Source organism: Eleutherodactylus coqui, chromosome 4, assembly GCF_035609145.1.
Source record: "Eleutherodactylus coqui strain aEleCoq1 chromosome 4, aEleCoq1.hap1, whole genome shotgun sequence".
Lineage (NCBI taxonomy): Eukaryota > Metazoa > Chordata > Amphibia > Anura > Eleutherodactylidae > Eleutherodactylus > Eleutherodactylus coqui.
The window spans coordinates 277,889,667-277,904,264 of record NC_089840.1 but is presented as its reverse complement, the minus strand read 5'-3'; the positions used below and the strand labels follow the sequence as shown (position 1 = coordinate 277,904,264).

General features: G+C 47.2%; 1 protein-coding gene across 1 annotated transcript in view; it reads right to left on the bottom strand.

Moving 5' to 3' along the window:
- LOC136626720 (zinc finger protein Xfin-like) overlaps nucleotides 1–14,598 on the bottom strand; it is an 89,628-nt gene that overhangs the window by 15,480 nt on the left and 59,550 nt on the right. The window contains 3 exon segments of the mRNA XM_066601727.1: nucleotides 10,041–10,276; nucleotides 10,387–10,475; nucleotides 12,280–12,407. Coding sequence (XP_066457824.1) covers nucleotides 10,041–10,276; nucleotides 10,387–10,475; nucleotides 12,280–12,407 — 453 coding nt within the window.

Here is a 14,598-nt window from a genome sequence, read left to right as displayed (position 1 = left end):
ATCGATTATCCAATTCTATGCGCAAAAGAATTAGCGTCCACATTTTACGTACGGAATGTAATTGTCTCGCTTCACGATGTCATAAAAACTTGAAATTTGGCACGAGCATTGATTATGTCATAAATAGGAAACGTTAATGGGTCCGAACTCGATTATTTAATTCTAGCGCAAATGAACTAGCGTTAGAGATGAGCGAACGTACTCGTAAAGAGTACTTACGCACCCGAGTACCGCCATTTTCGAGTACTTCAGTACTCGGGCGTAAAGATTCGGGGGGCGCTGGGGGGCGGGGAGAGGCGCGGCGGTGCGGGGGGTAGCAGCGGGGAACAGGGGGGAGCCCTCTCTCTCTCCCTCTCCCCCCCACTCCCCACTGCTACCCCCCGTGCCGCCACGGCGACCCCCGAATCTTTACGCGCGAGTACTGCTGTACTCGAAAATGGCGGTGCTCGGGTGCTTAAGTACTCGTAACGAGTACGTTCGCTCATCTCTAACTAGCGTCCAAATTTTACATACGGAAACTAATTCTCTCATTTTTTGGTGTAATAGAAACTTGAAATTTGGCACGAACATTGATTATGTCATAAATAGGAAAAGTTAATGGGTCCCAACTCGATTATTCAATTCGAAGGGCAAAAGAATTGGCGTCCAAATTTTATGTACGTAATCTAATTCTCTCACTTCCTGATGTCATTTCATATAAAGGAAACGTCGCATGGTTACCTCCACGTGGTGTTTCCTGGGTAACGCAGAGGACTATGCAAAATGGTGAACATATTTTTTTCCCGGTATCTCTAAAGTAACCACGGCTTCATAAGATTTTCAGCGTGAACACCAGATAAACACCAAATTAACGCAATAATTGGTATATATACCAAGTAGAGAATGTTGCGACGACACCTTGATGACTCGCGTGTCCAAAAATCTCACCGATTCCTGTTTATAAACAATAGTAAATCTCAACCTCTCCTCACAGAATTAGTATCATCAACAAATGACTATAGAGGACCCTGTCTTAGGCCGGCTGCCCACGGCGGAGCCCGTCACGGCGCCCCTCAGAGACCCCCAAACTTACCTGCGGATCCGGCGTCCTCGCTCCCATATGACGCGGCGGCGGTAGGCGGGGAAGCGTTTTCATGCTATCTTCCGCTGTGCTACAGTGGGAGATAGCGTGAACGGACGGCTTCCATTGACTGCAATGGAAGCCATCCGCGCGTACACCTGCGGCAAATAGAGCATGCTGCGGGTGAGGTCGGGTGATTTCACGGTGCGGAATTCCGCACCGCGAGCCCTGAGCTATTAGGTTCAATAGAACCTAATAGCTGCGCACAACGCAGCGGATTTCCGCCGTGAATTACGCGGCGGAAATCCGTCCGTGGGAAGGAGGCCTTATACAAAACATATCAATAAACTTACCCCATACTTCAGCAAGTTTGTAAAACAGACATAAATGAATTGTTCTTCAAAAGGCAACATAGATACATTACATATGGGGGGTTACATTGGACCCTATCGCTGTACCCTCCCCCGACGTACTTCAAAGGGTTGTGTTTGTAGCAATGCTCCTTTCTTAAACTCTAAGTGATGCGGCTCATATTAGACCAGAGGGGCAACAATTTGGGGTGGATTTTCAACTGGTTTCAGAAGACAGAAGATTCTGGAGCGACGAGACGGCGGCTGCACCTCCCAAACCCCAGAGCATCAGTGAGCCGGCGGCCGCGAGGAACGGGGTAAGACTCCTCCGGAGCGCCGGCAGAAGCTGCTGTCCATCTGCAGCCGCTCAGCAGAAGGGGCTCCCAGGACTAAAGACCTCATGGGGGATTCTGGGGCCGCAGGAGGCAGAAAAAGGGTCATTTTGTGGGGATTTGGGGAAAGCGCTCGTTCTATCAGTTGTGTCACTTATTTATATTCTTCTGGGGGGATTTTGTACGGATTGTAGAAAGCGAATTTGTAGTGGAGGCCGAATAATCCTGATTGTAGCTGGAGATGTTCTCGGCCTTCCGGAGGCTTCTATTCCCAGTCATGTTACAGGCCTGCCAATAGGGGGCACTGCAGAGGCCTTGCACCATCTCCTATGTACATCCCAGACTCCCCAGAGGAGCGTTACATGGCCGCTAATCTCCTGCACCTCCCCGGGGTCTCTACAAGGGGAAGCTGTGACCCCCACATACCTCCAGCTGCAGTCGGACAGGAGCCACGTGGTTGTTCTGTGCTTACAGGACCTGTGATGATGTCACCATCATGTGATCAGTGTGTGGGAGGAGACAAGGGGTCACATGACCAGGTCTCTCTGCTCAGTGGATGCAGGACTCTGCTGTGGGAGGATGTATTCAGAGAGTGGATGGAGCAGAGCCGAGCGTGTGAGAGACGGAGGAGCAGAGCCGAGTTTCTGCACGACGGAGGAGCGGAGCCGAGTGTGCGTGAGACGGAGGAGCGGAGCCGAGTGTGTAATGTACAAGTCTATGCCGTTTTTACAGACGGTGCCGGCATACGATATACAGCGGACCCCGGAGTTTTTAATTGTAATTCTTGGTGGGTGTGTCTGTATTTGATGTTCACTATTTAATGGGGACATGTCTCTGTGTGGTATATGCCTGATATAGACCCCAGATATGTCACATGTTTGATTGGACTGCAATAAAGATTTGATTCCCTTTTATGGAAAGCTATTGGTAAGACACTTGATTCCCCCGTGCGGCCGTGTTCCTGTGTTTGGATTCGTTTATACATTGATGCCTGGAGTCCGGCGGTTGGACTGTTACCTCCCTCGGCTTTTGCTGTTTTTACATGCTGTTGATCTGATTGCCGCAGGGTGTCGGCTATAATAAACAGCTGATACCCATGCTGTATGAAGAGGGATAGCCCTGTGATCTCTCTTCCTACATACCCGACCCCGCAGGGTGTAACTGTATGTCCTATAGCGGGAAGGGGTTAACCAAGTGGACTGAAATGTTACTCAGGGTTTGCAGGTCACACATTACAAGAAGCTAAGAGTATGCCCTGGTACTGGTACCACGAGGAGAAGAAAGCTTTGAGATCTGGAAAGAAAGCGCACGGTGGTGCTTGAGAGAATGGTCCTGCACTGAGGAGGGTAAGAGACGGCGGATTAGTGAGAGCCTGCAGACTCCGGCTGCAGAGTTAATTCGCTTGTACAGAGACGCTCCCGAAGGAGTAAGTGCAAAGGACTACTACATACAAGTATTGTCTGACCATTCGGAGCCATATGGTGATCTTGAACAGCTGGTTGCTGATATTAGGAGGACTCATCAGAAAGAAGGGAGAATGTCCATTATCATTAATCGGTTCCAGGTTCTTCTATCACGTCTCGTGCCTCATTCAGCTGTGGATGCTGTGAGGACTGATCGGTTAGTGAGAGGATCCCTACCTCATCCTCCTCTGCCTCCAGTTTTCAACGTTTTTTGCATGAGTTAATAAGGTTGGTGAAGAAGCACGAGGCTGATATTCAGTTTTGTGCGCCCAAACCAGTGACAGGTTTTCGCAAGGAAGACTCTCCTGCTAGTTCAAATAAAAGTGATCAAAATGGGCCTTCAGAACCAAAACAACCTAAAGCTCTCTGTCCTGTCTCACGGTGGAAACGGTCAGGAGGATGGGGACAAAGCAATGCATAGTAGTGTATTTTCTGTACGGAACCGAATATTTAAGAAAAGAACAAGTCGGCCAAAGCCCAGGGACAATGTTGTCAGCTCTAGGTCTCTTGTTAAAATCACTGGAAATGGACACCGTACCCCTCCCCCACCCCCGCTCTGTTTGACACAGGGTCGCATGTTACCATTATTTATCGTTCTTTCTACCAGAAGTATTTACGGAGCATTCTTCTTCTGTCTACCGGGCTAATGAAATTGTGGGGTTTGAACTCAGTGTCATGTCCTGTGGATAGAAGCTTACCAGTGATCATAACCGTACCAGATCTGGAGGATCACAGTGTATATCCTATGAAAATGAGAGCTCTGGTTTGCCCTGAGGACTCTGCTAACCGCGGTGATACTTGGTACTACTCCTGCCTTACTCGCTTTCTCTCTGATAACTCGCTCCTCGCCCCCTCCAGTCTGGTTTCCGCTCTCTACACTCGACCGAAACTGCCCTTACAAAAGTAACAAATGACGTGATAACGGCAAAGTCGAGAGGTGATTACTCCCTACTAATCCTTGACCTGTCTGCTGCATTTGAGACTGTCGACCATGACCTCCTTCTCACTATGCTCCACTCCATTGGTCTAAAGGACACTGCTCTCTCCTGCTTCTCCTCCTACCTCTGATGGCTCTTTCAGTGTTTCCTTTGCTGGTTCTATCTCTGCTCCACTTCCTCTCGCTGTTGGGGTACCCCAGGGCTCGGTCCTTGGTCCCCTTCTCTTCTCTATCTATACTGCCCCAATTGGACAAACCATCCACATATATGGCCTCCAATACCATCTCTACGCTGATGGCACCAAACTATACACCTCTTCTCGTGAGATCTCTGGACCATTCCTCCAAAATATCACCGACTGTCTGTCCGCTGTCTCTAACACGATGTCCTCCCTTTTTCTCAAACTAAACCTCTCTAAAACTGACCTCCTTGTCTTTCCACCTTCTAACCAACCTCCCCTCAACATCTCCATTCCAGTGTCTGGCACCATCATAACCCACAGACAGCATGCCCGATGCCTTGGGTTCACACTGGACTCTGACCTCTCCTTTGCCCCCCATATCCAATCTCTGTCCCAAACATGCCACATTCATCTCAGAAATATTGCTAAAATACGTCCGTTTCTAACCACGGACACGCTAAAGACACTCGTGGTTGCCCTCATCCATCCCGGCTTGACTACTGCAACTCTCTACTCATCGGCCTCCCCCGCACTAGGCTCGCTCCACTCCAATCCATAATAAATGCAGCAGCTAGACTCATTTTTCTATCCAGCTGTTACTCAGATGCCTCTGCATTATGCCAGTCGCTGCATTGGCTGCCCATCCACTGCAGAACTAAATTTAAACTCCTCAACCTCACTCACAAAGCTCTGCATGGCGCTGCACCACCATACATCGCCTCCCTACTGTCAGTACACCACCCAGCCCGCTCACTCCGATTGGCTAACACACTCAGACTAAACACCCCTGTGATACGAACCTCACATGCTCGCCTACAGGACTTCACCAGAGCAGCACCCATCCTCTGGAATGCTCTACCCCAAGGCATCCGGACAATTCCAGATGCACGAAATTTCAGACGTGCCTTAAAAACGCACCTTTTCAGGGAAGCATACCAAATCTCCTGACCTAGTCCCTCGCCCCTCCCTGTGGTGCCCCACCCTGTTTGCTTTCTAATAAATGATCTGTACATGTAATTTCCTATTGCCTGTGTTCCCCAACTCCTGCACCTCCTGTACCACCCTCAACCCATTTGGGTCTAACCCAATGTATTCTCGCATTGTAATTGTTGTATTGTTTTGCATTTATCCATGCCTGAATGCTGCGGAATAAGTTGGCGCTATACAAATAAAGATTATTATTATTATTTAATTGTTCTAAAGTCTACTGTGCTTTCCAGAAGTTCCTTGGAAGGGTGTGGAGCACCCCTGTGGAGCAGGAGAGTATACCCGCTGACATTAGAGAGCTGTGTAACACTTTGTCCTCTATGTGATTGTTCTCAGTAAGAGAAACGACGTAGTCTTGTAGATATGATACCTTTTAATGGCTAACAAAAATACATGATGTAATAATAGCGAGCTTTCGTAACAACGCAGGGGTACTTCTTCAGGCTAATGGATTGGATCTGAAGAGGCATGCATATTTATACACACTTATAACATACATACTTATGACAAGGCACAGATATGGATGTGATTGGTTCGCAGTTAAAAGGAATTCTGCAACAGCAAACAAACTTTTTTGTCTAGGCACTGATAGCGGAGTGAAAGTTTTATGGTCCCTAAATTACTGTTGGAGGGGGGAAGGTCATCAGGCTTGACTTTCTACAAGAGATACACAAACATTTTTAGCTAAGCACTGATAAGGGAGTGAAAGTTTATGGTCCCTGAATTACTGTTGATGGGGGTCTTATCTGTGCAATAAATATCTCACACTTCCCATTCACGCATAAATCCTGGGGAATAATTTAACCCAGTATTCAGCGTGTCAAAGGTTGTTATCAATTTATATTCCCAAATTCTTCTGTGGTTTTGTGACTTGAAACCACCCTTCAATATCAAAACTCTCATATCTCCTATGTCATGTCCATGGTTAGAGAAGTGTTCGGCCACAGGTAATTCTCTTTTTCTGTGTTCAATTGTATGGCGATGAGATCTCATCCTGGCTTTCAGTTTCTGTCCTGTCTCCCCAACATAAAGACCCCCAACAGTACATTTACTGCACATGATCAGGTACACAACATTGGACGAGGAACACGTAAATGTCCCTGGGATCTTATAGTCCTGCTGTGTGTTGGGGATCCGTATCCTGTCCACAGTCAGTATATGTGAGCAGGTCTTACAGCTCCTTACATTACAGGGATAAGTTCCTTTTTGTGTGTCAGAGGGTAATGCACTCCTGATTATAAAGTTCCTCAAGTTAGGAGGTTGCCTGTAACACAGAAGCGGAGGGTCCGGGAATATGGTTTTCAGACGGTCATCCTTGTGCAGGGTATGGTGGAGTTTTCTTGCGGTTTTCCTTAGTATCTCTAGTTGCGGATTGTAGGTCACTACTAGAGGCACACGATTGTTTCTTTCCTTCTCCTTGTATTGGAGTAGTTGATTTCTGGATATCCTGGTGGCTCTGGTGATTTGGTCATCAATTGAGGTGGGATGGTAGCCCTGATTTATAAATGTTCTTTTAAGATGGTACAAATGTTCCTCTCTGTCCGTTGGGTTGGAGCAGATCCGGTCCTCTAGTTACAGGCATGTAGTATACCATGTAGGTGAGAGACATGTAGAAGTTCCACCAGGAGGAGAATGAATTTTAAGACTAGCCTCCCGTGTCAAACCTGATCTATTACAAGATGGGAGTTATGTTCTCATGGAAACACCAGGAGAAATGATCAACAAGAATGGATGGATGGTGCTCCCTGAGCGGAAAGATTGGAGGACGCAAGTAGAGTTGTCTACAGTTGTAACTCCAAGAAACTGCTCCCCTTATTTATTATTTCTTCCCCCTTTATCAAAAGTTCTGATGAAATAATAATTTACCATAACCCCTTTTAGCAAGTAGTAATTCTGGTGTTAGGTCTGGCAGACGTGGCCGTCGTTCTCGGAATCTGTAATTGCCTTTTGGTTCTGCTTCTTCCACCCAGCTACAGATTCTTTGTCATCTCTTCGACTATATAGAGGCCTCAGACCTGACAACCCCTGCTGCAGTGTTATTGTATGAGTCCACTCATGTATACACATGTCGCAGCTGCTCCTGTTGTTCCTGTGTCTGCAGTTGGTGCTTGGTCTTCCGTTTGCTCAGTACTTTCAGCTAGGTCCTGAACTTGCTCACTCCTTGGTTCTGGAAACGGTGTGGTGTTATCCAACTTCCTGGAGACCAGTCTTGACAGGGTTAATCAGTGCCTAGGTTTACACGCAAGGCTTCCCTTGTCAGGGTGAATTCTCTGCTGTTGATAGGCAGGGACTTTCTATCTTCTGCTTCCAGAATAGGAATGGAAGCAGGCCATGCCATCCAGGTTTCCAGAGTCGGCTGCCTGCCCTGCCGGTCTGTTCCATCCATTGGTGACAGAGCAGATCCACATTAAATCCCTAACATCTGGTCATTTGACATTTGAACATTGATGAAGATTTTACTATATATATATTGTGAGGTACTGAGGGGTGTAGTGGTGGACGGTTGCTACGTCGCCCCTAGGTACTGGTACTATACATAAGGGGACTGGAGGAGGGTCATGTCTCGCTCTCAGAGACATAAGAAACCAGGAGCGTAATGTGGTCTCCAGCAAGCAGTTGCTGGAGATCTGTTCTTTAAAGATATCTGGGCCTGTTTTTTTTGGAATGGATGGCAGGTTGGTAGTGGGGCTGTCCATCCCACCTCCTCCACTCCAGGGTGTGGACGAGCTCAGTCAGCCCAGGTGCTGAGGCTGAGCCAGTGTGCACATAAATAGCAGGTGCATGGACACAGGGGGGCTAAGATGGCTGCTGGACCCGGGCAGCCTGTGTGACCGGCTAGAGACAGAAGCCCTGCTGTGCACCGCACCGGTTAAGTGCGACCTGATCAGGCCGGGACGGCCTGATAGCTGGATTCTGGACTATTGTCTGTTTGCCTAATAGCTGGATTATAGACTATTATTTGTTTGCCAGAAGTTAAGGTTGGACTTTTATGTTGCTGTTATAAAAATAAACACAGGGCACGCCTGCTTTTGGACTGCATCCGCTGGTGTTCCGTCTCTGAATATCAAGAAACCTGCACGCTACCGAGCTATCTCCCCACAATATATATATATATATATATATATATATATATATATATATATATATATATATTCATTTCATATGTTCAGTGGTATTAATGAAATGTTTGTTTTTAATGTTTTTATAAATGTACATTGAAAGTCTTCATTGGACCATTTAACAGACTGTGTCATACATGTCCCGGCTTCTCACCCCCCCCCCCCCCCCCCCCACACACACACACCCTTTCTTTCCTCCCCTCCTCGTCTTTCAGGTTAATGGAGTTTTCAAAATACTTCAAATGCTGCAAATGATTTATATGTATTTATTTTTAGTGTTGGATGAAATGCTGAAGGAATACTGTTACTCCGTTACATTGGAACGCTCGTTTGCGTTCCACTGACTACGCTGCGGGTCATGGGACACGCGACGAGTAGACTGCGTCATCAAATGATGCCTCTATGCCGCGAGACCAGGAAGTAGGGATCTGTAAGTTCTCATGCTATATATAATCTCTTTGTAAGTTTGTTTTGTATGCTTGAAAAAGGCCCCCAAGGGACTGAAACACGTTGCTGTTGCTAATAATAGAGGATACAATCTTTCTGCTGCATCATTGGATTCTATGCTGGATTCCATCTGGACACTGTAATCCCTATAAGGGATTAAACTGCCTTTCTGGATCAGGGGTGGTCTCGGCAGGAGACACCCCTGTGAAGTAAATCCTTCCTACTGTTTTTTCTTGCTGTATTCATATCCTGGAGCGCTGGGGTATTTTCTATGGTTTGACCATTACCTGTTTCCTTAAAAACAGATGTATAAGCAAAGCTAATGGAGGGGTAATGAGAGCAGGGGATGATTGTTCTGAATTTTGTTGTGGAGGAGATAAAGATTCAGATGTGGCTGGGCCTGGCACTGTGTTTGATTCAGCTTTTGATTGGGTTGCAAACAATTCTGGGAGTGTAGCCCGTATTGTAGTTTTGGAGTCCCTAGTGGCCCTCCCCTTGGCTCTGGTACTTGGTAAGTGAAAAGGTCCAACCAAGGCGTGGTCTAGCTAGACTTCAGGATTTCTTCCCTAAGCTACCCATGTATCATACATATATAGGGGGGTGGGCAAAGTTTAAGGCATTTAGTAGATGATAATGGGAGCTTGTATCGTAGGATACAGTAGCATGAGAAAATAATATGCAGATATAGCCATTAGAGTTCAATAACAACCCAGAAGGGGGGCCCGTAAAGACTGTGTAATATCCTTCAGACCACCACTATCCCACCATATGGCGTTCACTGGAGAAAAGAACTACACTGATCTCTGGCTGGGTGTTCCCCCTGTGCAGAGCCCCAACCCTCCAGGGGCTGTTCTAGGCTGATGCCTCTGCTATCGTATTCTCCCTCTCAGCTATGCCACAAATTCTCCCCTTCTGCTGCACTCACTGCTTGGCTCAAGTGGCTTCTATATCTCAGCCCCGTGGCCCTCTTTAATCTCAGGGAGCCTCTCTTTTCGCTGCCCACTCTCTTGGCAATGTGCCAGCTGCTGCAGATTTCTTCTTAATTCCCCTGTGCAGCGGAGTACAGCGCCGCTACTCCCGGGCACATCAGCGGCCAGGATAGGGCTGGATGATGGTGGGACTCCCAGTAGCAGCCAGAGCTCCCAGATCTTGCCACCTCTCACCTGGTTGCTGCTTCCAGAGTAGCTCATCCACAGCCGTTGCAATTCAGAGTCTCCCAGGTCTGTCCCAGCCCGGTAAACTGGAGGGCTCCTACCGGGAATTCCTCCAGGTTCAGGCACCCAGAAATCTAGCCTCAGGATGTCCAGGCCTCGGCCTGGCTTCTTCACTAAAAAGGTCTTAAACTGATCCTTCAGGTCAGGAGAGAGCAGTGCAGGGACAGAACTGGCTGTATAGAACCCTGCAGAAGCAGGATGCAAAGGATTCTGCAGAATGGATGGCGGAGCTCTTCCATCCATGTCCGGTCTCCCTGCTTGCCAAGTCATGCCCCACAAAAGGGGGTATTATTACTGAATGGGGACATAAAGGAGGCATTATTGCGAAGTGGGGGCACTTTTACTGTGTGAGTGTTGCTACACTCAGCACTTACTGGGTGGAGCCTACAAAATAGGAACAGTAATACTGTGGGGCACAAAAATGGGAACAGTAATACTGTGTGGAGTATCACAGGTTGCATTATTACTATCTTGGGTACTATGTAAGGGGGGATTGCAAAAAGGTGTAGATAATGTAGGGAGGGTGTTGGAAAAGCAAGGAGCCAAAGATGTCTGTGCGTCAAATTCTTCAGAGACACATTCTTGCTGGGAGAAGTTGTCATTGTAGTCTGGGTCGGATACAGAAGAAAAGGGAATCTGAACGACTCCAGTCAAAGAAGACAACACTTCTTATCACTGGATATAATGGTACTATAATCATTTATATGGTCTGGAAAGCACCTGTATATAACTGTTATTTACCATTATATGGTGAATGCATGCAGCGTTGCAGATTTGCTGCCACACGTGTCATGACACACTGTATAACGACACATGGAGACTCTATTACTCAAGGGCTTAAACAAACCTTGAGCCGGCCCCATCATCAATAGTTGATCGGCTGGAGTCTGCTGCTTGGGATTCCAGCTAATAAAGCGCCCAATGTCATTGCCGCAATACATGGGGTCAGAGTTGAAGCTGCTACTCCAATATGTGTAGTGGATATCGCTTTTAACTGCAGGTGCAGCTCTCGTTAAAATCAATTGGAGCAGCACTTGCAGTTACAAGTTTTGGCCACTATTCAGGTGTCTGAGTCAAGTACTTGCGGTACGACCCCTGACAGCGGGCACCTGATTTGCTGATTGTCTGGCATCTGGAGTAGTAGACCCCAGATGGCCTATTGTGAGGATGGTATCCATTAATGGTATTTTCCTGGAAAATCCCTATTAAATATATTTTTAAAAACTGCACATTAAAAAATATATGTAAAACCATTTTTCCGTAAAAATTGTAATTCATAAAAGTGTTCCTCTCAGATATATAAATGGTGTCACCGCAATCATCACAACCCATACGATAAAGGTGACAAAATGTTTAACACATTGTGAACAACATAGAAAGCAACAGATTTTTTTTTTTAACCCTGAAGCAGTATGTACATTTTTATATATCAATGACTACACTATATTTGTGTCAAAAAGCTCTTTCAGTCAGAGCTGTGACAGCATGTGTATAGGGAGCCTCACTGAATGTATCAGGAACCCTGTTGAGTAAACTGGAAGACCCTGGCCAGACTTCTGGACCTAAATCCTGTGAGGAGTTTGGTTTTTTGCATAAATAGGTAACAAAAAGGAACCTTTTTATTGTTTTTAATGGGGTTAATGGACTGAAATAAAGCACATAGGGGCAGCTGATGGGACCTGGTAGGTGATCTGCCTGGCAATTCTTCTGGCCATTTGATGCTGAGGAGTTTTGTGAGATCTTGGGGCCACAAAGACAGTGATGTCATCTGCATATTTCACCACTCTCCAAGTGGCTTTCAGCACTTTTTGGCTCATCCCGACACACCAACGGTGCACTTTTTCTCCTAAAAAATGAATCAATTGTGACCACGGATAACAGGATGCTCAAATGAAAAACCAGCAGACACTGAACAAAACTACAAAAGAGCCCCACCTCCACCCCATCCTGACTTCACAGATCTTTTTTTCATTGGTCTTTACTTTTCAACAAAAGTCTGATCTCCTCATTGACTTTAGCAAAATGGATAAACATTCCCTTAATGCCTCAATCACAGCAACCAAAATGTCCCATAAAACTTTGATGTCATGCTATCTGGATCTGCCCACTTTTGAGCCAATCCCTTCACTAGCCAAACCAACTACTTCTTCATTTTGTCAAAATACCAAGTATGGGGTCTACTGCTCACTCAGGTACAGTTTCAGCCTGGAAAGCCAACATCACATCCTCATCTAGATCCTTCTTCCCTAAGATGTATCCAATGTATAAACAAGGTTCAGGAGGAAGGAGGCTACACTCTAGAACAAGGGGGACAATCTGAGATTAGATGGGAGAAATCAGAAGCAATGTCAGAAAATAGTATTCTACTGAAAGAGTAGTAGATGCTTGGAGCAAACTTCCAGCAGCCGTGGTAGGAAAATCAACAATAAATCAATTAAGCAGATATCTATCCTAAATGAGAAATAATATAAGGGTCGACTGGATGGACCAGGTAGGATTTTTATGCCACCAGTTTCCTATGTTTCTCTATGTGTGGAGGGATCTGATTTTTTTTCAGAGACACCATACTGCCAATCAGCTTGGACATATTTTCACTGTGGTTTCTGTAGGGGTCGGGTAAGTGGGGATGCCCCAGTAATCCATCTCAAAAACCAAAGCCATGTGCTTATTATATTGACATGTCTTAACTAAGGACTACACTCAGAAACCCCTTTAAGCAAAAGCTTCCCTCTGGAGACATCATCGCCGCTATGTCTAGTCAGGGTGGTTGGAGAACTCCACCTCAACAATGGACACTGCTGAAGAGATGGCATTGTGGAGGGGTGCACTGTGTGTGGGCACTTTGGGGGTGCATTGTGTGTGGACACTGTGAAGGGGGAGACTGTGGGGGGGCACTCAAGGGGGACACTTGAGGGGGACACTCGAGGGGGACACTGTGGAGGGGGGGACTGTGTGTGGGGCAGTGTGGAGGGGGCACTGTGAGGGGGGGGGCGTGTGTGTGTGTGTGGGGGGGGGGGGGAGGCATGTTTGGTGCTTTCACTTTCAATAGAAAGTGAAAGTACTGCTAGAGATCATGATCTCCTGCTACTGCCGTGACAGCTGTAGCAGGAGATTCCTTCATCTCCCCAGCATGTCCCCTCATTACTGGACACTGGGACAATGATGTGACAATGATGTGACAGTGTCCAGTGAAGACTGGACATTCCGGGGAGATGAAGGAATCTACTGCTACAGCTGTCACAGCAGTAGCAGGAGATCGCACTGCTCTCCCTGCCTCTCATTGCTTCGAATGGAGCCGGCCGGCTGCTGGCTCCATTCAAAGCAATGAAGTGTGCGTCTCCATTATGACGCCGGTCCTCCAGTCATGTGACCGGTGTCATCGGGAGCACGCAAGCTGGGGAGAGAGAGGCAGCAGTGCATCATGGGAACTACCCAGCAGCGCCATCTTTGAAAAATCCTTCAGGCTAGCTTTATAAGGGGAAGAAAAGGAATAAAAAGGTGAGCAAAATATCGCTTTATGTGTAAAGCTGTAGTGTGTGATGCTTCTACTCTACAGGGCATTAATGGGGATAAAAATCAGTTTGGGCGGTGGACAACCCCTTTAATACCTACATTAACAAGACATTTATGACCATAATATTCAGGTAGACATAATCCTTGACTCTAGAACTGTCCTCATACCGAAGCCTAACTAAGACCCTACATTAGTACAATGATATCGCCCAATTTCATTACTAAATTGTGATTATAAATTTTTAGCAAAACTTCCGGCCAATCACCTCCAAAATATACTCCTGACCAATATTGGCTTCCCAACCCAAAGACAATTCACTAAAAACATCCGAACCGCCATTGCAGCCACCATTGAGGCTAAATGCCAAAATGCCCCTCAGATGCTCCTGCTTAGGCTGTATACGAAAAAGGCTTTTGACAAGGTATCATGGCCTTTCCTATCCTCTACCCCATATGTGTCAAACACAAGGCCCGCGGGCTCGCTGCCTCGTGTCATGTGGCCCGCGGCGTGCCGACGCCGCTCACCACTGCAGCGATTACCAGCTGGGGTGCCACAGCTCTCCGCTGGTAATCGCGCTGTTACCACTGATCCCGGTGCACACTGACGTCAGTGTACAGCCAGGATTCTCCTCCCCTGAGTCCCCTGCTCATCAGTTCCGCAGGAGAGGACTTGGGGAGGAAGCGTGCCGGGCGCTCACACTGACGTCAGTGTGCATCCGGGCTCAGGGCAAGCAGAGTGGGAGCGACGCTGATAGGAAGGAAGAGTATATGGGTTGGGGGGGTGCTGCTTATTACTTGAGGGGGCTGCTTATTACTGAGGGGTGGGGGCTGCTTATTACTGGGGGGGAGGGGCTGCTTATTACTGGGGAGGGGGTCATATTGGGTGGGGGCTGAAAACGCAATCCTATGCAGACGGCTGTGATTCGTCTGCGCGAAATCTCGCACGGAAAACAAATCGCGGCATGCTCTATTACTGTGCGGGGCAGCCGGCACA